General features: G+C 41.9%; 1 protein-coding gene and 1 long non-coding RNA gene across 2 annotated transcripts in view; both read right to left on the bottom strand.

Annotated features, from left to right (window-relative positions):
- Positions 1-1826: 1826 nt before the first annotated feature.
- Positions 1827-26657, bottom strand: part of LOC307210145 — a 168459-nt gene continuing 143628 nt past the window's right edge. The window contains exon 2 of the long non-coding RNA XR_013835871.1: positions 1827-4070. This is a non-coding gene — a long non-coding RNA (uncharacterized lncRNA). The remainder of the gene's footprint in view (positions 4071-26657) is intronic.
- On the bottom strand, positions 8757-24681 carry PSMD12 (proteasome 26S subunit, non-ATPase 12). The gene is made up of 11 exons (XM_079965544.1): positions 24462-24681; positions 21607-21666; positions 20445-20573; positions 17637-17744; positions 16741-16845; positions 14650-14799; positions 14378-14512; positions 11156-11268; positions 10644-10818; positions 9959-10036; positions 8757-9202 (listed from the first exon to the last, which is right to left on the bottom strand). Exons 1-11 carry the CDS (start codon positions 24567-24569, stop codon positions 8993-8995), a joined length of 1371 nt encoding a protein of 456 aa, XP_079821670.1. The 5' UTR covers positions 24570-24681; the 3' UTR covers positions 8757-8992.

Genomic DNA, 26657 nt, shown 5'->3' with positions numbered 1-26657 from the left:
TCTCATCATGAAGCAAAGTTCTTAACCTGAAGCACTATTTCTGGGTGAGCGGAGTCTATAACCTGAAGCGTATGTAACCTGAGGTACCACTGTACACATGTTATCCCTACATATCACATTTTGGGGAAACCTTTGGCCCTCCAGACATTGCTGATCTAAAACTCACATCATCCCTGATAGTTGGGCCATGCCTGCTAGGACTGACAGGAATTCAACAAAATAAGGAGGATTCAAGGTTAGCCAATCCTGCCTTGCAAAGTCAAGATACACAGTAGGGCAATGTGACCTATCTATTAGGACTAACCAAACAAACATAATGAACAAGCTTTTAAGAGCTCTGAATCAGGCCGGATATTAAGCAAAATTAAGCGGCAGTGCGGAGGAGAAAATGTTGGGGCGGGTGGGAGCTGGCATAATATTAAAGCCCAAACATATGCAGACTGAAACAGGCTTCAAATGGATTCCACGAATTGTTGTGCTGCCTTGGATTAGATTAGCTTCTGCGAAGTGCTGAACAGATTTTCAAGTTGTCCTGTGGGCTCTTGTAACAGAGAAACAAAAATGGTTAGTTCCTGATCTCGCAGTTACTCAGATCTGCCTATTCAGAACACGCAGGTCCTGTAGAAGTCATAGAAAATAAACAGAGAGAATATGTTTGCAAAGCTGGAAATTAAATTTTAGTTCATCGGTAGGTAAAAAGTGAATAGAAACTGTTAACAACTTGGACCAAAACCTAGTGGGGTGTGTGTGTGTGTGTGTGTGTGTGTGTGTGTGTGTGTGTGGTATTCAGGAGTTTTTCTTCCTTCTAGAAACAAAGGTTTGCAGGTTAAGGGTTCAATGCAGAAATGGCAAAACTTAGTGGAAGAGTAAGAAACCAAGAAGAAAGAACTTTTAACAAAGAATGGGGAAGATCTGTAGCTTACCCTGGTGAAAACTTGAGGTTCCCAACCCCTATGGTTGTAATTTGTGGGCAGTCATTTAATTTTATCCTGATTCTAATTTTTAAGCTACATTTTAATCAATTGTTTGATTGTGTTTTAATGTATTTGATATTTGATGTTAGCCCCCTTTAGCCCGGTCTTGGCCGGGGAGAACGGGGTATAAATAAAATTTTATTTTACTTTACTTACTTATTTGAAAAATCATTGTAAACAGCTAAATTCATTAGCAAAATTAATTTAAAGCAAGTGGTTAAATGTATTTATTAAGGAAAACATAGGGAATAACTAATAACTGAAATTATGTGGGAGATGCAGTAATGAAAATGAAAACATAAGAAACTACAGAAGGGGGGACGGAAGTCAAACTCTGTATTTTTTATTGGAAAGTCTGATTAGTGTGGATGATTGTTAAAAATTTCAAAAAATAAACAAATATTTAAAATAAATAAAATAAATAAATAAATAAAATAAAACACTAATCATTCTTGGCGTGGAGGGCAGAGATTTTCATTTATTTTATTCTGCTGCTGCCACTGTTGTATAAATATTCTCACACCAGTCCAAAGAACCCTGCATCCAGCTGCAAATGACAATCTCTGCACAGTCACCCGTACGACAGATTTTGGGATTACAGGAACCGCAAAGTAAAGCAAACTCAGAAGTGGGGCCAAAGTTCAAAACGTTCGGGAAAAAACACTCCTTTAGAAGGGCTAGGCTATCCCAATGGCTGCAATGCTAAGCATGCTTATTCATCATTTCCTATTTATCCCAATCTTTCCCCCAAAGAGCTATAGGTAGTATTTGGTTATTTATTTTCATTTGCATATTTATAATCTGCACTTTCATAAAAGAAAAGAAAATCACTAATAATAATAATAATAATAATAATAATAATAATAATTTTTCTTTATACCCCGCCCTCCCCAGCCAAGGCCAGGCTCAGAGCGGCTTACAAGCAATAATAAAAACAAGTTGAATGATTACAACTTAAAAACAACATTAAAATGCAACATTAAAATATTGAAACATTAAAATATTAAAATGTAGCCTCATCGCAGGAGGAGAAGGAAAGGAAAAAAGAAAGAGAGGGAGGGAATCAAATTGGCTCCAAGCCAAAGGCCAGGCGGAACAACTCTGTCTTACAGGCCCTGCAGAAAGAAATCAGATCCTGCAGGGCCCTGGTCTCATGAGGCAGAGCGTTCCACCAGGCCGGAGCCAGAGTTGAAAAGGCCCTGGCTCTGGCTGAAGCTAATCTAACTTCCTTAGGGCCCAGGGCCACTAGGTCAAAAGCATTAATTAAAACATAATTAAAAACAGCAATGAAACAACAAATCAGTACAGATTGCTCAACAGGAGAAAATTGTGTATTTATGGTAAAGTATTGCAGGGAATGTTACTGAAGTTAATTTAGCTCTGCCATTGCGATGTAGTGAGTGGAGCATGGCACAAGGACTGGGGAAACAAAAGTTCAAATTTCCATGCAGCCGTGAGGCTCACTGGGTGATCTTGGTCCACTCAACAACTCCCAGCCTGGCCTACCTCACAGGGTTGTTGAGAGGGATAACATGGTGCAGAAGGCACAGTGTATATCACAATGAGCCGCCTGGAGAAAAAGCTGGATATAACTGGAATAAGGAATGAATCAAGGAATGAACATGTATTCTCACACCAAACCTCTGAGCTAGGCTAGTCTGAGAAAAAAACGATTGTTCCAGTGTCAACCAGTAAAGTTTGTGGCTGATTAGGAATTTGAAGCTAGGTTCACATCTAAAAACAACAACAAAAACCAGGATTGTGGGGAGCATTTTAGAACTAGAAAAGATGCATAAAGGGCAACACATAATTGTCTGAAATTTGCAACAGCAAGATGGAGTGAGAGCTATTCACTTAAATGGCTTTTAATGGGGGATGACAGTCTGTCAACAGCAGCCACTTGCCATGTGTGCGATATCCAAAATCTCCAGGACCAGCAGTCCTGGGGAGCAACAGCAGGAAAGGTTATTGCCTTCAGGGCTTTCTGGAAAAGGTGTGTGGTTGGCCATTGTAGAGGAACAGAATTCTGGACCGATCCAGGTGGACTATTATGTCCTGTGCATCAAATAATAGATGCAACAAACTTTAAAATACAGACATTCAGTACAAAACACCTTGCTATATAGAGCGGCATGATAAATCATCGCTGGCATGGGGGGGGGGGGAGATGGGAAGCTGGAGGGAGTTAACATAGAACGGATAGCATCATGATCTTTCAAAGGAATGAAACTGAACTCTTTAAAGTCCTGGATGATGAAGAAAAGCGCGCTTCAGGGTAACTGCAGTGTTGAAACTTGTTCCCTTTTATCAGTTTAGGGCAGTAAAATTATAAGTGAGTGTTCAGAGCAAGGCTGATCTTGGCGGCCGTTTAAAAGCCTTGGCTCCATTGCCAATTTACTCAAAGTGAGAACACACATCGCCTTAATTAAAAGAGTTTTAAAATTATTATTTAGGAGGTTTTGATGTACGAAAGGATCACAAAGCCTTTTTATTGACAGCACAGCGTTCTTTTTTTAATTTCCATATGCTTTAGTCTCTTTTAAGGAGAATGTGATCATTTTATCAAGAGGGCAGTGTGTGTACTTTTTTTTTCAAATATTAGCTCATTAAGTAAAGAGAAATGGTCCTGTATATTAAATGTGCATACCAAAGGCACAACTCCTGGTTTCTGCACTTCTTGAAGGCATCTTAATTTTTAAAAAATAAGAGTTTGTTTTCCTGCTTGTGTTTTACATTTATTTTCCTGGTTCCGACAGCCATTAAGAATGTCAATTTACTGGGACCTATTTGGATCACTTAAAGGTAAAGGGACCCCTGAACATTAGGGCCAGTCGTGGCTGACTGTGGGGTTGCGGCGCTCATCTCGTTTTATTGGCCGAGGGAGCCGGTGTACAGCTTCCGGGTCATGTGGCCAGCATGTCTAAGACGCTTCTGGCGAGCCAGAGCAGCGCACAGAAACACCGTTTACCTTCCCGCTAGAGCGGTACCTATTTATCTACTTGCACTTTTGACATGTTTTCGAACTGCTATGTTGGCAGGAGCAGGGACCGAGCAACGGGAGCTCACCCCGTCGCGGGGATTCAAACTGCCAACCTTCTGATCGGCAAGTCCTAGGCTCTGTGGTTTAACCCACAGTGCCACCCGCGTCCCTTACTGATCACTTATTATTTTTTAATACTATGGCATCACATCTGCCCATAGGCCAGTCCTACTATTCACATGCAGCTGTGCTCCTGCTTGCAAGCTTCCCGTGGGCATCTGGTTGGCCAGTAGAAGATGCTGAACCTCATGTCAATGTCCAGATTTGCCAGGGTATTGCATTCATTTTAACAGGGATATAACAAGAGTGACTTTGCAGCCCAATCTGCTACATGCTTTATTATGAAGCAAGGAGGAGTATATTAATCAAGAGAAATTATGACGTTTAGAATCATCACTTAATTCCATAATTCATGATATGAAGTTACTAACAATAATTCTTTCAAAGTGTTAATTCTATCATGCAATAGCAAGCTATCACTCAGCTTCGGAACACATTTTAAAAAGCAAAGCCTGACTAGCTTTTCAGATACCTTTTAACTGAATAACTTTCTAAAGAAATGCCTGAACTGATAGTATAATTTTGAAGTCTTGCTTATTTTCTTATATTTTACTCCAAGAAGACCCATTTTTAAAAAATGTGATCCCATTGAGATCCCAAGATGAAATTTTGCAGGTAGCTCTTAGGAATATTAATCAATACTTTTTTTGGAATTGTTAAACCACATTGATTTTTAATCACTTTTTAAATTTTGTAACTTAAATTTAAAATTTAAAGTAAGCCCACTATGTGACATATCATATTAAAACCCATGAAGTTCTGAAGAGGTTGGTGTTTTTAGTTTTGACGTATCTCAATTCTGCGCTGAGCTTTTTTGTGTAGGCCAAAATTGTCATTTTTTTTTTTGAATTTTCAAATCCTCATAACTCAGGATGAGATAAAAAATTTAAATTGTAGATTTAAAGTTAGTTTTGATCATTCAACAAGTGTACAAAATATTAAGAAAATTGGATGACATGAGGTAAAAAAAGTTGGATCACTTGATGACCCATAGAATCAGTATACTGGAAATAAATTTAAGTGCCCCTTGAAAACGTATTAAGCGGGTGTGTGTGTGTGTGTGTGTGTGTGTGAGAGAGAGAGAGATATTGCTCATGTCCCCAATTCCAGTTCCTCCCTAAAATAATCTCTTGTAGATTCCACTATGAAAATGTACCATTGCTAATTGTTCAAACAAACGTTCACGATGCATTCAAAGTGATTTATCCCTAGATCTGGGGAAAGCATAAAACACAATTATCCTACATATCTGCCTTTGTGCTAAAGTGAATTAAGGATTGCCAACCATAATCCTACAAAGGTTTACACAATTTTGCCCTTATAAAGATGGGCTTGGTGGTGCACAAAACACCGCTGCTGAACACTTGATCAGCTACCAAAGAAAAAATCCAATTTCTGCTGTATACAAATTAACTCAAATTTAAAACGAACCTTTTTTGTCTCATTTCCCCATCTTATTGTATACACCACCCTTTCCTTCAGAATTTTAACTGGTTGCATCGGAAATCAAAACGAGTTCCACTTTAGTGTTTGGAAGTGCTAACTTGAGTCAAGTTCCTTCAGTCCTTGAAGAACATGAATAAAGTGGTAACACTGGTTATGTACTTAATTCATTCCGGAGGTCTGTTTTTAACCTAAAACTGTTCTTAACCTGAAACACCACTTTAGCTAATGGGGCCTCCCGCTGCTGCTGCGCCGCCGGAGCACAATTTCTGTTCTCATCCTGAAGCAAAGTTCTTAACCCGAGGTACTATTTCTGGGTTAGCGGAGTCTGTAACCTGAAACGTATGTAACCCGGGGTACCGCTGTATATAATAACCATTTCAGTCCAACTCTTGCAGATATTGTCACATATGGTTACTACAGAGGTAAGCATGAAGAGTTTTCCAAAGGCAAGTTGTTAATTTTGTTAATTTTAAGTCCTACCAAATGCCGCTATTTTGCCCAGGCTGCTTGTACAGTCAGCAGCCCTCCGACCCGTAAAAGTGCTGCTTTTTGGATCCAACAGGTTGTACTAAGTGGCTAACGGTTATACTGGTTTCCAATTGGATAAAGGACATATGCAAGATACTGAAGCTTTGCCCATTTTCATTGGTAATTGCATTTACCCTCTTGTTGGCTTTGGTTTCTATCAAGAATCACCACATACTTTGCAAAATCCACAGGCTGAATCTGAAGTTGCCCTCCCGCTTACAGTGGCTGTTTTACAACTCACACATTATCATGCAAGAAGAGTGAAATCAAGTCACTGGGCTGCTTGTGGTGGTATAGAAATACTTCTATATACAGTGGTACCTTGGGTTACATACGCTTCAGGTTACAGACTCCGCTAACCCAGAAATAGTACCTCGGGTTAAGAACTTTGCTTCAGGATGAGAACAGAAATTGCGTGGCGGCAGCAGAAAGCCCCATTCGCTAAAGTGGTGCTTCAGGTTAAGAACGGTTTCAGGTTAAGAACGGACCTGCAGAACGAATTAAGCACTTAACCTAAGGTACCACTGTACACACATTTATACACAAAATTGCTAATGATCTACCTATTTCCACTCTGCAAAAGCGTGTGTGGCTCATTAGTAATGGCTATTTCCCTCCTGGTCACAGTTCTTTAGCCATTTTCTTTAATAAGGTATGTTGCACAATGAACATACTGCTCAGTTCCTCAGTCAATGGCATAAACACAGAGCAGGTTTTGAAATTGGGCGAGTGTACGTCTGCTCACAAAAAAAGGCTTTCAGTCTTCACCTACAGAAATGCCCCTCCCCCCGTGTTGCGGGGTGCTCTCCAAATTTTGTGGGTAGTTTAAGGGTAGAGGGCAGGAGGAAGGAAAGGTAGGTGCAGCCCCATTCTACATTGCTCTGCTCACAGGCTGCATTTGATACAACCCATACTATGCCTAAGAAGCCTAATATTATGCCTAACAGCACCTTAAAGTACTATAAAGTAAACAGAAGCTCTGGTTTTTATATAGGTAAAGGTAAAGGTACCCCTGCCTGTACGGGCCAGTCTTGACAGACTCTAGGGTTGTGCGCTCATCTCACTCTAGAGGCCGGGAGCCAGCGCTGTCTGCAGACACTTCCGGGTCACGTGGCCAGTGTGACGAAGCTGCTCTGGTGAACCGGCACCAGAGCAGCACATGGAAACGCCGTTTACCTTCCCGCTATAAAGCGGTACCTACTTATCTACTTGCACTTAAGGGTGCTTTCGAACTGCTAGGTGGGTAGGAGCTGGGACCGAACGACGGGAGCTCACCCCGCCGTGGGGATTCGAACCGCCGACCATGCGATCGGCAAGTCCTAGGCGCTGAGGTTTTACCCACAGCGCCGTCCCGGTTTTTTTTATATATATATATATATATATATATATATATATATATATTCAACATTGTTGCTGGATCTGACGAAAGCCTTGAACAGAACAGGGAAAGAAGCAGTTCCCTGTAATTGAGACCCCAGCACCTCCCACCCCAATCAGCTTCAGAAAGTTGTAGGGCCTTTGATTAACAAAAGGGCTTCTTCCCTATATTTTTAACGCTGTTTTGTTATACTGTTGTAACCCATCATGGGCCCTTATGGTGAACAGTGGCTAAGAAACCCTATAAATAAAAATTTCTGAATCAGTCTAAAGGTGTGGAGTCCAGAACACTTCTGAAAGCAGCTGATTTCAAGTGCTGGAACAGAGTGAACACAAGTTTTCTTCCTTGCCCCTTCCTCCTGCTGGCAGCCCCCTGAAACACTTCTAAGAATTGGGGAACAGCTATTTAGATCCCAAGAGTTTCTGAGGCCTTTGGAGCTACATACTGAAGCACCATTCTAAGAACTTTCAAAAACTTTTAACGGGAAAAGAATTCATTTTACATCCAAATGTGGCTCATCTAGTTTAATTAAAAATAACATATCCTTATAACAGACATATCTGTTGAGCATGTTGTATCTGACACTACTTTAGGGACCGTAGCCTAAACTATATGGTTTTTTTTCATGTGGAAGTCTAGAACAGAAGATTAAAACACCGGCTTCACTAATTCACATTGTGCTTTCATTTTAAAGTCTTAAAACAATCTAGATCATGGGTGGGCAAACTAAGGCCCGGGGGGCGGATCCAGCCCAATCGCCTTCTAAATCTGGCCCGCGGACGGTCCGGGAATCAGCGTGTTTTTACATAAGTAGAATGTGCCTTTTTATTTAAAATGCATCTCTGGGTTATTTGTGGGGCATAGGAATTTGTTCATTATTTTTCAAAATATAGTCCGGTCCCCCACAAGGTCTGCTGACCCCTGATCTAGACAGTTATCAAGACAAGAAAGATGAGCCACCTGCAATTATGTGGTAAAATTACTCAAGTGTTACTGTAGCAAAGATACAAGTCAAACAAAAGACATTTATCCATAGGAAATTGAAAATAAGGTACAACTTGCTCCATGCTGCCTTTGTTAGGTCACATTCTGCTATAAAACTACCATTCTACAACACTGGAATAAAAATGGGAATTCAGTTCCATACCTGACATTTCTAGACACAATGGTACTTAAGGTTAACACTGAAGTATAATATTGTTACATTTCTTTATAAAAGAAAATATTACAACATACTTATACACCTGGAAGGGTAAGAAGATCATAGAGATAGACAATGCAAAAATATTTGCTGGACAAATGAGGGCAAACTGGGATAAATCAAAGGCCATTTCCATTACACAGGCAATACGATTTTATTGTGTTTTTCCATCAATTGCAGCAAAAAAGTGTTATAAACCAAATGAATAATCAAAGGAACTTAATTCTCAACAATTCTTCAAGAGAGATTATGTTCTAAATTTCACCTGGAGGGAAGAGATGAAAAAACCAAATATACAGTGGGATAAAGTCTTTTTCTATAACCAATTCAATGCATCCCTAAAGCATTAAGGCGACTGAGGCACCTTACTGCAAGTTATGTATCATCTCCTCTTTGGCAATGAGATGTGTAGTTTTATTAACTAGAGCCATCAGTGAATTGAGCTTGTGAGACCAGTCATTGAGCAAGTTATTTGGGTCCTTGGGTCTCTGAAAGTTGATAATTCCTGCCAGCCTATCTACTTTTGCAAAGATGGTCTTATTCACCACTAAGTTGGACAAAAATTCTTCAGATTCCTGTAAAGCAAACAAACAGCACTGAATTAGGCGATAAAATTTTAAAAATTGCTTTGAGTGACACTCTATTGTCTCTTAGGGGAATTCTTCAAGAGAAAAGGGATATAAATATTAAATAAATAAATAAATAAATACATGACAAAGATATCCGGACTTTGATTTTGTTCCTCCGAAATGAATACATTTCAACTTCATTGGTTTGGCTATCTTCTTATGTCAAACAGTTCTTTAAAAATTGTGTCTCTAGCGATACAACTATATCGAGTATTCTCAAACCAGGATGTAGCACAGAGGAAAAGTACTATTGCATGTCAAGGAAATATTGTGTGACACAGGCCAAAGTTATATTTGATAACAGTGTTCAGAAAGGTTAGCTGCTTAAGAGTGCATTTGAGATCATGTAATTCCATGTAATGTCTTTTGCAACAAATCTTGAAGAGCAGGTTCAACAAAAAAATTCAAACAAAAGTGATTCCCAAATATCCCCTCCACCCCCAAGACCACTTGAAAATTGCTGAGTCTTGACAGACCACTTCAAGAGTTTTCTGCTTGTCTTAGCAACTGCAAAGTGCTGTGCTAGATGCTGTATGATTTTAAATTGTATTTTTAAAATGCTCCTTATATTCTATTTTACTGTATTTACTCTAAGCACTCTTCACAGGCACATCGTGGACCACCTGAATGAAACCTGCAGGCGGCAGTTTTGGAAACAAGGGGATGATACAAAAGCCCTCAGCAATTCTGAAAATCACTTACATCAATTGATAAATCCAGAAGTTGTGCCATTCTCTTCATGGTAATCCTGGTGTAATATTTTGCCATTATTCTAATATTCTAAAAGAAAAGAAGAATAGAAGGTGATCAGAAAGTAGCAGCAGAAATACAAAAAAATAATATGCTGTAATGAAATCAAGGGCTTATGTAGCACAAGCCAAGCAATTATGTAGTTTTGGTATTTGAGGAAGTGTGTAAGGCACTCTCAGATTACACATGCACACAGCTTAATCAGAAGGGACTATAAAATAACATAAATGTACCTTAATCCCCAGTGGATGTAAGTTTTCTAAAATATTTTATATACATATACAGTAGTACCTTGGAAGTCAAATGGAATCTGTTCCGGAAGTTGGTTCAACCTCCAAAGCGGGGCTTCTGATTGGCTGCAGGAAGCTCCTGCAGCCAATCAGAAGCTGCGGAATCCCTGTCAGACGTTCGGCTTCCAAAAGAACGTTCGAGATATATATATTATAACAATATAATATCCATGATGAGTCTTACACTTTGCTAGAATGTGTTAATTACATCCTGATTTGAGTAGCTCCCGACAGTCTTTTTTTTAAAAAAAATAAAAATAAAACATCATTTATAAATAGGATGGTGATTGTCAGAAATAGTATTCCTCCTAGTCCTAACTTTTTGCTAGAAAGCAGATTGAACTTACATGCTCCACAACTCTGTTTTTTAAATCTTTCCATCGCTTTTCACCTTCCTCTGTGTAACCAAACACATCTGTTGCAGGACTTTCTAGAGAACCTTCCCTTAATTCTTTTCCATATTCCTCAACCAGGGTAGTCCAACGCATCAATTCCATAGTGGTAAATAATTTTAAAAGATCTCTGTTGGGGGGGGGGGGGAGGATAAAAAAGCCTCAGTAAATTGTTGACTGACAAAATTGCGAATGTAAATCCCTACTTGTATGTGTAATAGCAGGGTACGAACACCTGAGCCATTTTACAAACTGTCAGTTAGGGGTGAACAACCTGTGGCCCTCCAGATCAGCCAGAATGGCCAATGGTCAGGGATGAAGGGAGTTGCAATAGTAGTCACAGGTTCTCCACTCTACCTTAAATAAACATCTTGACTAGCTGGCTTTCACAACATTTCAAATGTCACACCAAATTCTACAGGGATTGTTTCTCAGTATATTAGCATGCCAACAGGAAAGCTACATACTTGTACTTAGGAATGTCTTCTAGTTTTTTATCAGTGCTTATTCTGTGTACCAGGTCAGACTGTTCATTGTCATAAGGTGACAGGATAACATAGAGAACAACACTCTTCAGTGCCTGTTTAAAAGAAGATAGGAAGAAACTTGATTTTGTAGCTGAACAAGAGGCAGCAATGCAAGCAAGCAAGCAAGCAAGCAAGCAAGCAAGCAAGCAAGCAAACAAACACACAAAGCTGAAATCAGCTTGATCAGAAGACAACCTATGCATCTAACTTTCTCTAATTTATGGAGGGTTATAGCCAATGGCTATGCAAAGAGAAAGTAAGAGAATGATTGGCTGCATAAGCTAACACCTGCCTGTGAAACCATTGGATACAACCCAAGGTACTAAAAATGACTCCACCTTATAGGATCACACAAGCAGGGAGCTGCAAGATGTTATATCGATCATCAAATCCAATCTCGTGTTGCAAGCAGGAATCTTATTTAGAACCAGCATTTTAAAATTATTTTACATCACTTGCTCTTTAGGGACATCATAGAATTAAAAAAAAAAAAATGGAAGTAATGATTCATGTAAGAAAAGTAACATGCAAACAATAAAAAGGCAGTCTTGCATTTAAACGAATTCCTTCCTTTGGAAAGCTGTAGTGTAAGTTAAACGTAAAGGTACCCCTGCCCGTATGGGCCAGTCGTGTCCAACTCTAGGGTTGTGCGCCCATCTCACTTAAGAGGCCGGGGGCCAGCGCTGTCTGAAGACACTTCCGGGTCACGTGGCCAGCGTGACAAGCTGCATCTGGTGAGCCAGCGCAGCACACGGAAACGCCGTTTACCTTCCTGCTAGTAAGGGGTCCCTATTTATCTACTTGCACTTAAGGGTGCTTTCGAACTGCTAGGTTGGCAGGCGCTGGGACCGAGCAACGGGAGCGCACCCCGCCGTGGGGATTCGAACCGCCGACCTGACGATCAGCAAGTCCTAGGCGCTGAGGCTTTAACCCACAGCGCCACCTGCGTCCCAAGTGTAAGTTAGCAGGCATTAATTCAGCCCCCACCCACAATCTGAAGTAGGACTACACTGTTTGCTTGATCTGCACACTTGAATTGGATGACACAGATTTTCCAAATATACCGTATTTTTCCTTCTATAACACGCAGATTTTTTCTCCTAAAAAGGAAGGGGAAATGTCTGTGCGTGTTATTGAGCGAATGTGTGGTCCCTGGAGCCAAATGGTGCGAGGGGAGGCAAAAAAAATCAGGCAAAAATCAAATCGCGCGTCTCCTAGAAGGGAAACCTGAAAAGAGGAAGCGGCTGCTTTCCGGCATTCTGCCTCAGGGTCTTACTGCCCACCCACCTGTTTCCTTGCTGTGTTTGCTCAAACGGAACAAAGAGCAGGGAAAGCCCCTCCCCTCCAGGCAAGCAGAGGGGAAAGCAGAGTGAAAACATGCAGGAGGGAGAGAGGGAGAGGGAGAGGGAGAGGGAGAGGGAGAGGGAGAGGGAGAGAGAGAGAGAGAGAGAGAGAGAGAGAGAGAGAGCGCCAGCTGGCTGGCTTGGGTGGGTAGGTGAGGGAAAACTTTTGCCTTCTTTTCCTCCCTACCCCTCTCCTGCATTCTTAGCCAGCTGCTTCTCTGCACACCCCTCTCCTGCTCCTTGTCCCTTCTGTGTTTTTCCTTCCCTCCCCACTTAAAATGTGGTTAAAAAGCATGGATCCACATGGATCCTCAGGATCTTTGCATCGGGTCAGCCCAAATTCACCATCAGATCACATAGCATGTCCATGGCTACACCCTGCCCCCCAAAAATCACGCACCCACTGTTGCCTGGGGCTGCAATGGTGCAAAAATGTGGTTAAAAAGCATGGATCCACATGGATCCTAAGGATCTTTGCATTGGGTCAGCCCAAATTCACCATCAGATCACATAGCATGTCCATGGCTACAGCCTGCCCCCCAAAAATCACGCACCCACTGTTGCCTGGGGCTGCAATGGTGCAAAAACGTGGTTACAAAGCATGGATCCACAGGGATTCTCAGGATTTTTGCATTGGGTCACCCCAAATTCACCATCAGATCACATGTCTGTGGCCACAGCATGAAGTACAAAAATGATACATCCACTGTTTCATTCAGAATGTTTTTTCCCTTGTTTTCCTCCTCTAAAAACGATGTGCGTGTTATGGTCAGGTGCGTGTTATAGAGCGAAAAATACGGTAGCCAAAGCAGGTGATGCTGGTTTCTTGACACAAGTGCAAAAGTGGGAGCAGATTACAAGGAGTTCTTGCCTCCTTAGCAGCTTTCTACATCTCACATGGATGAGAATCAGGCCCATTTCAGATGCTTACTGAGCAGATACTGCAGTGGGTAGTGGTGGAGTAAAAGCCCAAAGATAAAGGAACGCTGAGAGATCCTGCCCTCTCATTACATTATGCAGGCAAGGAAAACAGATATTGTATGTTAGGTTCATGATGCATGGGTTAAGGCTGGGATGGGCTAATTGCCTGCTGCTTCTGAAGTTGCAATACCAGCCTGTGAACTGCTTGAACGTAAGTCTTCAGATGTTTTCTATATAGTCTGAATGGAATCTACTCCACAGGCACAGCTTTAGCTATAATGCAGTCAACAGAAAATAATGTTATGGCTGTGACCAATTGATTGGGGGGGGGGCACGTTTCTCACAAAGAAAATTAAGCCACATAAAGAAATTCAAGAAAGTGAAATCTTGACCACAGTGCAGAAACAGCAGTCCTCTCCAAAACAATATGTAAAGGTAAAGGAACCCCTGACTATTAGGGTCCAGTCGTGGCCGACTTCGGGGATGCGGCGCTCATCTCGCTTTATTGGCCGAGGGAGCCGGCGTACAGCTTCCGGGTCATGTGGCCAGCATGACTAAGCCACTTCTGGTGAACCAGAGCAGCACACGACAACGCTGTTTACCTTCCTGCTGGAGCAGTACCTATTTATCTACTTGCACTCTGATGTGCTTTCGAACTGCTAGGTGGGCAGGAGCAGGGACTGAGCAATGGGAGCTCACCCCGTTGTGGGGATTTGAACCGCTGACCTTCTGATCGGCAAGTCCTAGGCTCTGTGGTTTAACCCACAGCGCCACAATAGCAAATGATAAAAAAGAATGTTCCCTCAAAAAGGTAAGACATTCCTTTATGTGATATTTTTTGCAGACAACTGAACAGGTTACACTGTATTTGCTACTTTCTCTTTCTGTCTTTTTTTACCTGCTGCCACTTTTCTCCTTCAGCCTGGATGCAAGGAGTATCGTAAATGGCTCTGTAGTGCTTACAAATGGAAAGGTAGGAACCTTCATGTTGATCCAGTTGAATCATTAAATTGTAGTATTTCAGTTTTAATTTCTGAAATGTAACACAGTGTCAGGTTAAACACAGAAATGGTGGTAAAATTTCCCCAATGTGACAGAGAAATCCATTTAAAACATGCCCATAACATCCCCTAAACCAGCTTAGTATAAGTCATCCACCACCAGACTTACTTCTGTGTTTTCTTCCTGGAAAAATTTGGTGTTAATTTTTTTGCTAATAATTTGAGTTCGGATATAGTCTTTCACAGCCAGACAAAGCCTCATCTGCTCCAAGATGAACTCCACACGTTCCTTCTTCTCCATTGATCCATAGGTTTCCACCTAAAATTCAGAATGTATTAATACTTTCTAGACCGATATGGAAAACTAAAGTTTGCAAGGTAGAATTATCCATCAAAGCTGTCTTGCAACAAAATAATAAGTGTACAGAAAGATGGCATCTGTAGGCATGCAAATACAGTTTACATGCCAGTATTTATGCTTCAGTTAGTATACTTTAAATTTTTAAACTTCAGGTACTGCTGTTCTTAGAAAAACTTTGAAATTTAAAAATCTTGGGTTGGATTCAACTGAACTGCTGTTCTAGAGAGGAAGTCAGTTCAACAGGACTTCTCCCCCACCAAGCTGCAGTGTACTAATAAGACTTTATTATTATTATTATTCAAAGCCCATCTGGCTGGGTAGAAGGGAGAAATGCTTCCACTAACAGAGTGATCACCTTACCACAACACTGAATTCCACTCCCTGATTTGTATTTATTGTTGATCTGCAGATAACTTGTTTTGCATACCCTATATACTGTACAAATTTCCATAACCAGACTTCTATTAATTTGTTTTCATCAGATATGTTTTCAAGACTTATGAAAATTGACATCAACCTTTAGGAATCTAAAGATGTTTTACCAGCCCTATTATACTAACAGCTCACAAGAAAAATACACCCCTGCCCCATAATATTCAAGTGATTATTTAATTTCTATACTGCTTAATATATTAAAAATTAAGCAATGTGCAGAAAACTGAAGCAAAAGACAACTGAAAATATTACAAAAAAGTTACATTAATGCAAAGTTGCTATTAATATAAATCAGTATCAATTCATTTTCCTTCTGACACACCCTCCGGGTTCTCACCCAGGGTTCAAACAAACTCTCAGAATGAGAAGAGTTCCTGGAAACAGCAGACATCACACTAGTCTCTCACTCTAGTCTTGCTTTTTATGGGCACTTGCAAACTGTAGTATACCTTTTAAAATACAACTGGATAATAAAGTAACCTGACACCACTGTAGCCAATAGCTGAAGGGTGAAAGCTTTTTCAAACTGTTTAAGGATAGCAAATAATAACATTCTGTGATAAAAGCAATTCAATAACTAATTCCAATTTTTATCCATTTAAGAACAGTAAGTTTTCCCCTTGAGCAAACTAGAAATTTGTAATAATTGTACTAGAAGTCTGAATGGTCCAAGTACATTGCAACATTTAGTATGGGGGGGTCCGAAATGTACAGTGGAACCTCGATTTTCGAACGTAATCCGTTCCGGAAGACCGTTTAACTTCTGAAACATTCGGAAATCGAGGATCAATGGGCGGTTGGCAAAATCCATTGAAAAAATGGAAAAGCACACAGCGGAAGCCATTCAATTTCCGAAGTGCATTCAAAAACGGAAGCAATTGCTTCTGGGTTTGTGGTGTTCGGCTTCCGAATCGACTGGATTCCAACATGCTTAAAAACCGAGGTTCCACTGTATTAACGATTTGTTATCTGTTTAAATACAGTCTGCATAATTCAGCTAGAGAATCTTTATTGGTTCTGGTTCTTGACAGAAATCAGTTTAGCACATCAGCTCAGAAAATGAATTTATAAGAATATTATTAGAAAGCTGGCAATCTTCACAGCGACAGCACCTAAGCTTTGCAACGATTTCTACAAAGTGTGCAAAACAGCCCCGACTGAATTCGTCCCATTTTCCAGTCTTGCCGCTGCGTGCATGTACACACACTCAAGCTCCATCCCAAACCTTTCTAAACAGTCCCACCCACCCCACCACAACGCAGTGAGGAACGGAAGAGGTAAGGAAAGCCCCATTGTGTGGATCCAGCCTAAAGATGGTGACCCAAAGTTCCTGGTTTGTTCATTTTTTCCATTTCTACTACAGTGACAATTGAAGCAAGATTTTTTAAAGAGTATATTTAAAAAAGGATCAAAGTTGCAGTACTTCAAACAATGTCATGTATTCCAGCATATATACTCCTTCACCTGAAGTTCTTGCAGAATTGAAGCAGCTTCTTTCACATCACCACTCTGCTCTTTTATTGTTGCAAGAGTATTGGTCAGCCGAGCCCTTTCGATTTCAACATAGATCTAAAAAAGAAGCAGAAAGCATTTAACTTTATGCAGTATGTTTGCCCATACAAACACTGCATGATTTGCCTCATCATCACAAACTATAGGGCGGGGGGAAGCTGGCGATGGCACTGCTTGCAGCCAAAGGAATGGGCCTTTCTTTATGGGCCAGCAGAGAAGGGTCCGAACTCCCATTCCACCACAGTGTAGCAATGGGCTCCTGGTGATGGACTCTTACAGGCCACAGCACTACTGCTACCAAACTAAGGGCTGCACTCTCACTCAATAATCAGGCCAGCCCCCTCCTGGCTCCCCCATGTAGGGCTCATCCGTGGCAAAGCAGCCTCCCAGGATTTGTCAGAACACAATTAAGAAAAATTAATGCCCAAGGCCAGGCTTCCTCAGCCTCGGCCCTCCAGATGTTTTTGGCCTACAACTCCCATGATCTCTAGCTAGCAGGACCAGTGGTCAGACATGATGGGAATTGTAGTCTCAAAAAACATCTGGAGGGCTGAGGTTGAGGAAGCCTGCTCAAGGCTAACAGGGAAGACCTTAGATAATCTTTTTCGTTGATTTCTGTGGGCACTCCAAATATGACCTAGAGAGGTACAACTCATAGGGTGAGATCCAACATCACACAAGTGGACTTTTGCTTGTGTAACAGGATTTCTCCTTCTGCTCTTCCCTCTGCAGTCCCCACCAACAACTGGCTCTGGAGAATCAACAGGAGCTGCTGTCTTAAGATTCAAGAGTGTACACAAGGGAGTCTTGAAATAAGTGCACGGTTCTTTAAAAGGAAAAATACTTACCTTTCCTTCCGTAACCATACGCAGTGTATCAATTAAACGCAGTTTGATTGGCAGATCTGTGATCTCTTCAACGTAAGTACAGCACTGCTGGACCATTTTAGCAACAGCCTAATACAAATAATGAGAAAACTTGTAATCCTATGCCAACATAGCCCATTTATCCGAACACTATCTTTTATGCTGTTTCATACCTGTCAAAATGGAAAAACTTTGCAATTAAAAATGGTTAGCCACATTTGCTGTGAAAAGGGAGTTACCACTAACACTTTGCTTCTATACTTAGATATAAACCACAATGAGCAGATAGCTCTCATGCAGGATTCGGCTCAAATGCTTCCTCCCATTTTCTCACTTTAGCAGCTTTGCTGTAAAGGTGCTAAAACGGATATTTAGTCTAAAATACATTTTATGCAAAACAACAGAACTTGCCTATATCCTATAGTGACTTTCACTAGAAGAACTACTTGTTTATTTCTCAGTGACCAAAGCTTGAGCTCACAATACAGTTAACATAGGCCTTTACATTATATACCAGCACGGTATGTGGCTTTGGTAAATTATAAAAGATGCAAACTTCCCCTCCTGTGCAACAAAGGCCTTCCGATAGACCACTATTTCCATTTGTTTGTGTCACACTATATCAGACTTTCATTGAAGGTGCCAAATGTCATTGGGGCAAATTATTTTTCAAAAACGTTTTTATTTTATAAAAATAGAAAAAATAGTAAGTTTCTACCAAATTAGGATTTTGGTTTCTTGTATTTTTCCAATACCCAAAGCACAATTTCTTCCTAGAGTTAGTGTTACTACTGTGGACCTGATTGAAGAGTGGAACTTGGTTGTCTGTATCACACATGCACATGATGTATCAGATGATTATCCTTCCTTCATCATCATCTCCCCCAATTAATGTAGCATCTTTTCTCTAAGATGGTTCATGATAAACAATGCTTTACAATACTACTCCATCTACTTTCCCATGCTGATGGTTCATTGCTGTCTTGCATATACTGCTAAATCGTAATGTAGAACTGCCATAACATGTTATACCCGTAACATTAAACATATACTTTAAAAAGTAGAGTATTCCGTGTATACGGTACAACACATATCTAATCTAGTCTTCAAAAACTTTGATGGGGGAAATTTCATTACCTCCTTTAGGCACTCTACTTCAAAGTCTAAATGTTCACAGAGCAATGATGTTTTACTTTATGGATATTTTAAAATTTTTAAATTGAACCCATGCAGGCTATTCCCACCCAGGGCTGCAGGTAAAAGTCCTACATGCTGGTCTTTACATCCAGAACTACCTTCAACATCTTTCATTAAAAATTTGTGCCTCAAGGTGAGATAATTCCTTTTCCTCCTCTCTTTGCTGCACTCTCCCTCTTGAAATGTCTCCAATCTGTCGACAATCACCGTAGCAAGCAAAGAAACAGAACAGGCCAGAACATTTTTATAATGTGTGGTGGGACTTTTATAATTTATACCAATACAGCTAACCTCCAGGACTCTTTGGTGCTACCAATGTGAGAAATATGCGCCTCTTTATGTTTCTACTAACAAATGTTGTCTCATATCTTCTGATTTTGTTGAAAAATTAAGAGAATAGCCCCCTTTGTCATTTCTGATATATTTGCATTTGTTTTGTATGTTTATAAAATAAATTTAAATAGGAAAAGGAAAAAAGCTCAAATATTCTACCTGCCAGCCAGCCAGCCAACCAACCAACCATGTGAGCATGCCTGGATGGTATTGAACACTTTGAGCCATGGAAATACTGTATGTCTTTTGTACACTATCATTTATTTTAATCCACCTTCCAGCAAATAGGTGGTCAAAGCAAACTAACATCTATATGAACAGCTATCATTCATTAGAACAAATTTAATTTTTTAAAAAACCCTTCATTTTTCAAGAAGTTATATAGCTGAGAAAATAGAGGTTTTACTTCTGGATACAAGAAGTAACAAAAATAAGCAGCAAGTCTTCCCAATGAAGGAGGGGGACTAAACAAAAGGAAGCATAGCATGCTCTTGCCACAACTGTTGTATGAACAAAGTAGTCAAGCGTACACCATCGAGTAACATATAATGTGTATGTTACAAATTTAGGACATCTTCATAAAGCAACCAGGGTTGGAGGGCCTGCAGGACTACAATATTTTTTGGTGTGGGCCCTTGGCCACAGGGGGAAGAAGAGAAACTCCCACTGAGCAAGCAGGCTGGCATTATTGGATGTTGCCCTAACATATATTCACTCCAAACCTATGCCTTATAAAGCATTTCTGAAAAGCCCAAAGCTCTTTTATTGTCTATATTCAGAATATGCATGCATTATTAGGCTATTTTGAAAGCTCATTGCCAACTTCACTCTATAAACCACAGCACAATTAAGATGTTCTATTGACAGTTGCCAGGATATTAGTGACAACTAATATTATCAAGAACAGCAGAGGAAGCCTCCAGTGTACTTGCCACAGGAATAGTGAATTATTAAAAAACCACCAGCGGCAGAGACACAACTCCCTTTTTCAAAATGACAACAGACTGCAACTTTGTGATATGCAGCACCAGTGTCATGGATGAGAGCAACTGCTGCAAACTGCACACAAACCCTCTGCCCACTACTCTTCTCCTGTAACCCTCCTTAGGAGGCAGTAGGTACAAAGACACTTTGCAGGAAGACTAGGTGCCTCCTGTTGTTGGCTATAAGGAACAATGTTTGATTACCAAACTCAAGAGATAATATATGGACACAAGGTTTTGAGCATCCCACACTTCTTACGGCTTAACACAATCTTACCTGCTTTAACTGACTTCTCCTCTTTGACAGAATAATAATATTTTCATTAAGAGCATCCCAGTCTTTAGCATCATAACACATTTTCACTACAGCAACCAGAATGCGAGATGTGGATATCATATCAGAAGCCTAAAAAACGAAAGCATATACTTAAGCACAGAAGTTTCTACAGTGTAAACACAAAGAAAGATTCCTGGCACTTCCAAATGGAGTAGCGCTACCAAAAAAGTCACTAGCTATTAATGGAAATTTGTCCTCAACCTTGTAAGACAAGTTGAGGCCCACAAGTAAGAGGGAAATCTGGGTTACATAAAGCAAAGCTAAGGATCAATTCACTGTTCTACTACTCACATCAAGTAAACCTACCAAAGAGGAATAGTACCAGTGTGCTAAAAGAACAAGGAACATCTCCCTTTTTTTATTCCCACCCACTTATTCTTTCTTCCAGAAGAGCGACTAGCAGTATTTGAACATGGGGCTCATATCTAATGCAGCAGCTTCACTGGCACAAGTGACTTCAGTGCAAACAAAGGAACTTCCTTTCCTGTCCCCTCCAGCCCCCCCAAATCAGCTGTGGAGCAGATCTGGGGGGTACATGCGAACAAAAGGGTATGAAAGTTCTGTTGTGACAGTGCAACCTCTCTGGTGCAACACTAGGCACAACACATGGTCCTGTAGGCTGTGGTAACAAAGAAAAACTTTTTTGCACCCTCTTGTTTCTGCAATCATAGTTATTAGAATGAATAAAAATCCCCACCATTCATATGCATGCATTGAAAGTCTGGGAAAAGATTCACCATTTTAACCCTTGCGAGAGAGCCAAGTACAATAGGATGGCTAAAAGTAATTAAGGGGTGAGAAATTCATGCTAGATCATGGGTGGGCAAACTAAGGCCCAGGGGCTGGATCCGGGAATCAACGTCTTTTTACATGAGTAGAATGTGTCCTTTTATTTAAAATGCATCTCTGGGTTATTTGTGGGGCATAGGAATTCATTCACCCCCCCCCCCCAAAAAAATAGTCCAGCCCCCCACAAGGTCTGAGGGAGAAGTGGACCAGCCCCCTGCTGAAAAAGTTTGCTGACCCAGATGATATATTCCATAATAGGGGGCTTTTAAAATGACCTTTTAAAAAACAATGTTATTCAGTATGCTATACTTACAGTTCGAGTCTGTTTTTCCAAGGAAAGCAAAGTCTCAATTGCTTCTTGAAGCCTTCCATCCTAAAATACAAGAATAAAAGCTGAGTTATTTTAAATCGTCCTTATTGTACAGGTTTTGAAGATAACAGGGCCCAATCATGGCCAAATGAGTCACGGCCATCAGTTAATTGTGGTCACTTCCCACTACAAACTAGAGGATTTAAATACATTGCAAAATATTGTTTTGTTGATTTCAACTGGAATTAGACTACAATTCTAACCACACTTACCCAGGAGTAAGCCCCACTGAATTCAACAGGACTTCAGAGTAGGACTGCAGTTAGTCATAACTAGACCAATCTTTCTTAAGAGACTTCTAGAAGTTATAAAAGGCTACTGAAGCCAAGTCTTCAGCCATCATTTATCTAGGTAAGTGTTATCAAAAGCTATTTTGTGATGTACAGTATTCATATACCGTGATACCTCAGGTTACAGACACTTCAGGTTACAGACTCCGCTAACCCAGAAATAGTACCTTGGGTTAAGAACTTTGCTTCAGGTTGAGAACAGAAATCACACGGTGGCAGCGCAGCGGCCCCATTAGCTAAAGTCGAACCTCAGGTTAAGAACAGTTTCAGGTTAAAAATGGACCTCCAGAATGAATTAAGTTCTTAACCCAAGGTACCATTGTACACAAGAGGAAATTTATGGACATAACTGCAACCCTTTTTGCCAGATGCAAATTGGATCCCTGACCTTTTGAAAAGGAGTGAACATACTCCCAATTTGCCTGGAATTAGCTAGTTTTCTAACGTGGAAGCCTTGTTGCTTAAAGGGGAAGGTGCTGCTATAAGAGAGCCCTGTCACTGCCTATCCTGTTCCCTGTGTTTAGTAGAAATTATGGTAAGCAAATGAAGCTCTACAGTTACTCAGTTGAATCCTAAAGCAACAATCAGTTCCTTCATTCCCACTAGGGTGGCAGAAGGGTAACCTGTCCTTTAACCACCTCAGAGGACCAGCAGCCACAAATTTATCACAGCCCAAGAACAAGTCCAGCTACAATTGCTACTTGCCCTGTTTGCTGGGAGAAGACAGCAGACTAACAGTATCCCAACCAAGAAAAAGAGCAGTGGAGAATAATAACAACAATAATAATTTTATTGTTTATACGCTGCCCATCTGGCTGGGTTTCCCCAGCCACTCTGGGCGGCTTCCAGCAAAATAGAAAAAGAATCCCAGTGAAGTAGTGGCAATACTTCGGAGAATAAATGACAGGAGCATCATCAGAAAAATAAGTTCTGAATTAGCTATTTTCACTCTAGAAATTAAAGCCACTATATTGCTTCTTGTACTATTGCCATAAGAGCCCCAGTGCTATTTATTAGAAAATGAATAGAAAATACAATAACTCTCCTACAGAAATAGAAGGTGCATTCACTCCTCCTTTGGTATCTCCTGTAACTATAGTCAATGCAGATTTGCAACAAAACTAAAGGACCATTCTAAACAGTGCAGCACACACCATGGAGTTATGTACCTTCAACAAATGGTTCAGAATCATCTTTATTTGCATCAGCCAGTAGCCAAAGCAATATGGTTTAAAAAGAGCAACAGAGGTTTAAAAGTAACCACAACTCTTAGGAAGGACACTAAAGAGTAACTTTGCATTGGTTATGTCTCTCAGGATAACCATAGGCCAGGCATGGCCAAACTTGGCACTCCAGCTGTTTTCGTACTACAACTCCCATCACCCCTAGTTAACAGGACCAGTGGTCAGGGATGATGGGAATTGTAGTCCCAAAACAGCTGGAGGGCCAAGTTTGGCCATGCCTGCCATAGGCCTAATATTGGTACCATGCACTGCTCGATGCAGCTTTGACCATGGCTGAAAGCGAGATAAAGCAATCCACAGTACACTAGCGGCTTTATCAAATGCAGCAAATATTTGCAACAGTGCACATTTTGAGCTATGTGTTAATCAATTTCCAAGAACAGCACTATAATCCAAAAGAAGATTTGATTACTCCTGCTGCCCCGATCTATCAAATACATGTCTACTCCAGACAGTCGGTGGGGCTGCATCCTTATTCCGATCATCACTTAACTATACTGTAGTTGCAATCTCTCTCCCTCCGTCTCTTTGCCTATTTCCATTCTTTCAAGCTACTCGGGTACAAAATTTTAATTTGGGGCGCAAGAGGCTGTCCCAGTGACACAAAGCTATCGCGACCAGCACAGCCCCTTAACTGAATACAGTGGTACCTCAGGTTAAGTACTTAATTTGTTCCGGAGGTCTGTTCTTAACCTGAAACTGTTCTTAACCTGAAGCACCACTTTAGCTAATGGGGCCTCCTGCTGCTGCCGCCGCGCCGCTGAAGCACGATTTCTGTTCTCATCCTGAAGCAAAGTTCTTAACCTGAAGCACTATTTCTGGGTTAGTGGAGTCTGTAACCTGAAGCGTATGTAACCCGAGGTACCACTGTATTGGGAAGTCTCCCTTGTCCAAAATACGGGGTGGGGCGCGCGAAATGGAGCAGCTTCATCCCGGTTTTGAACCGCAAATGTCTCTCGGATTGTGCTGCGGGGGAGCCACTTTCTGAGGCCGCCCCAATTTGCATGTCCCTTTCGCAAAAGGAGCCTCCCGTGTGGCCGCAGCCGCCTGAGCAGGGGAGGAAACTGGGCCCGTGACGATACAGACCTTCGCCCAACGCCGGCGACCCCCTTTCCCGAGCGCCCTCCCACCCGCGCCGCCGTCCTCCCTTGGCCGGACGGCGGCGACCTTCCCCTCAGGGCCCAGCTGCCGCCGGCTCTGAGCGACGCGGCCTAGGCCGGCCCGCCGCGCCATGACTCAGCCCCTCCTCGGCCCAGTCCCTCACCCGGGCCATCTGCTCGCACTCGGGCAAGCGCTGGTCCACGGTGGCGCTGTAGTCCACCTCCATTTTCACAATGCGGCCATCGGCCCGCTCCGCGTCGCCGTCCGCCATGCTGGGCCCGCGTCCGGCTCCGAGTCTCCCGCAGCTTCTTCACAGGCAAAAACCGCTCGCTCGGTCTACCTCAGAGAGAGACACAGACACAGACACTGACTCACCGGAACCGGAAACCCTTAGACGCATAGGCGCTTACAAAGACAGCTATCCCCGGAGGACCCCTCCCTTTCCCCGACGGCTTCCCCGCTCTGCTCTGAGAAAAGAGCAGCAGCAGCAGGCACTGCGGTAGACGGCTAAAGCGGGCTCGGCGGTTCTTCCCGCATCGAGTGATGGGGTCCTTCTTCAGGGCGAGAGGCGGAGGCCGAGAAGCCGGAGATGAAAGCTGAGGCGTTTGAAAATGCCCCATGGGACACTTTTATTTTTAACCCCAGTAAACTGACGTCAGCTGAGACACAAGCTGCTGCTAATAATGATAATAATAATAGTAGTAGTAATAATAATAATAGTAGTAGTAGTAATTAATTTATTAAAATCAGTAGGTATATTGGGATTATTATTATTATTGTTATTATTATTATTAGACCCAGGTACTTTTGATGGACAAAAGTTTCCTCGTGTTTTTAATGTTCTGTTGAGGGCCGCCCAGAGTGAATGGGAAACCCAGCCAGATGGGCGGGGTATAAATAATAAATTATTATTGTTATTATTATTACAAAAAGAAAATTGTCAATGGCAAGCGGTTGGAAATTTGAGGAGACCGCTCGCTACCATGCCATCTTCCAGAGAGGCTTCATTGTGCAACCTACGCGCTGTAAAAAAACCCACAATGAAAGCGCCCTGGGTTCAGGAAGGATTTTGGCCGTTCTAAAGTCTGGTCAGACGGGCTACTTGGAAGGAAAAGGTTAGGCCTGCTTCTGTTATTATTGAAGGCCTTGCTCGTTTTCACAAATGAGGGCGCTGAGAAATGCCCTGTTCTGTTCTGGATATGGACACTCGCCGACCCCAGAGTGCTCCACTGAAACGAATTGATTATTATTTTTATTTGAGTCATTAGATTTACAGTATATATAACTGAGGATGCGGCTCGGTTAGGCACTTTGATTTCAGGGGGTCTGTGAGGAAAATCCCAACATTTGCCATATACTCCAAAAAGCCTCGGGACGCAGGTGGCGCTGTGGGTTAAAGCCTCAGCGCCTAGGGCTTGCCGATCGAAAGGTCGGCGGTTCGAATCCCTGCGGCGGGGTGCGCTCCCGCTGCTCGGTCCCAGCGCCTGCCAACCTAGCAGTTCAAAAGCACCTCCGGGTGCAAGTAGATAAATAGGGACCGCTTACCAGCGGGAAGGTAAACGGCGTTTCCGTGTGCGACTCTGGCTCGCCAGAGCAGCGATGTCATGCTGGCCACGTGACCCGGAAGTGTCTCCGGACAGCGCTGGCCCCTGGCCTCTTAAGTGAGATGGGCGCACAACCCCAGAGTCTGTCAAGACTGGCCCGTACGGACAGGGGTACCTTTACCTTTACCTTACCAAAAAGCCTCACACTTGTCTCGGTGACACATCACCTGTTGCGAGTGCAAGAAATTCCCATGTCAATCCCTGGCAACCCCTATGGGTAGGACTGGGAAAGGCCCTTGTCTGAATTGTTCTTAATCATGGTGACAATACTGAGGTAGACAGACTCTGTAAGGCTACTTCCTAGGTTCCTAATCAGCGGCATAAGCAGTGTTGTTGTTTTTTGCATGCCTAGACAGGTACAGGAGGGTCCAATGGCTAGGAACATGCTGTCCCGCTTGTACTATGCTGCTGCGCATAATAGTCCTTGGTTCAGTAACGAAGAGACGAAAAGACGTTGGAGCACGAGAAGTTTCACACAGTGGTGTAGGTAAGGTACACCACACAGTTTTCATACATACCACTTACAATCCATTTGCACTTCCCCTCCTGCTGGATTGCATGTGTGAAAGGCAGAAATGCAGTTTGAAAAGCTCTCATGTGAGATTTCTGGGGTTCCAGGCTTGTTTACCCAGGGTCTGTGTTTCCTTTTGAGACATTGAGACATAGAGGAGACTGTGGTGTCTTTGTGATATATGGTTTATTTACACATATATACAACCTGAGCCTATGATGGAGGGGTTCACAGCATTAACTCC

Source organism: Podarcis cretensis (assembly GCF_951804945.1).
Source record: "Podarcis cretensis genome assembly, chromosome: 2".
NCBI classification, from domain to species: Eukaryota; Metazoa; Chordata; class Lepidosauria; order Squamata; family Lacertidae; genus Podarcis; species Podarcis cretensis.
This window is presented reverse-complemented; position numbering and strand designations above follow the sequence as displayed.

What these genes read in the sequence shown, in the direction of transcription:
- PSMD12 (XM_079965544.1), bottom strand. Translation starts at nt 24,569, where the DNA reads ATGGCGGACGGCGACGCGGAGCGGGCCGATGGCCGCATTGTGAAAATG. An exon ending in AAGGAGAAAAGTGGCAGCAG is followed by an intron (nt 11,269 to 14,377) that starts GTAAAAAAAGAC and finishes TCTTTTAAACAG; the next exon opens with GCACTGAAGAGTGTTGTTCT. An exon ending in AAAACAGAGTTGTGGAGCAT is followed by an intron (nt 10,037 to 10,643) that starts GTAAGTTCAATC and finishes CTTTTCTTTTAG; the next exon opens with AATATTAGAATAATGGCAAA.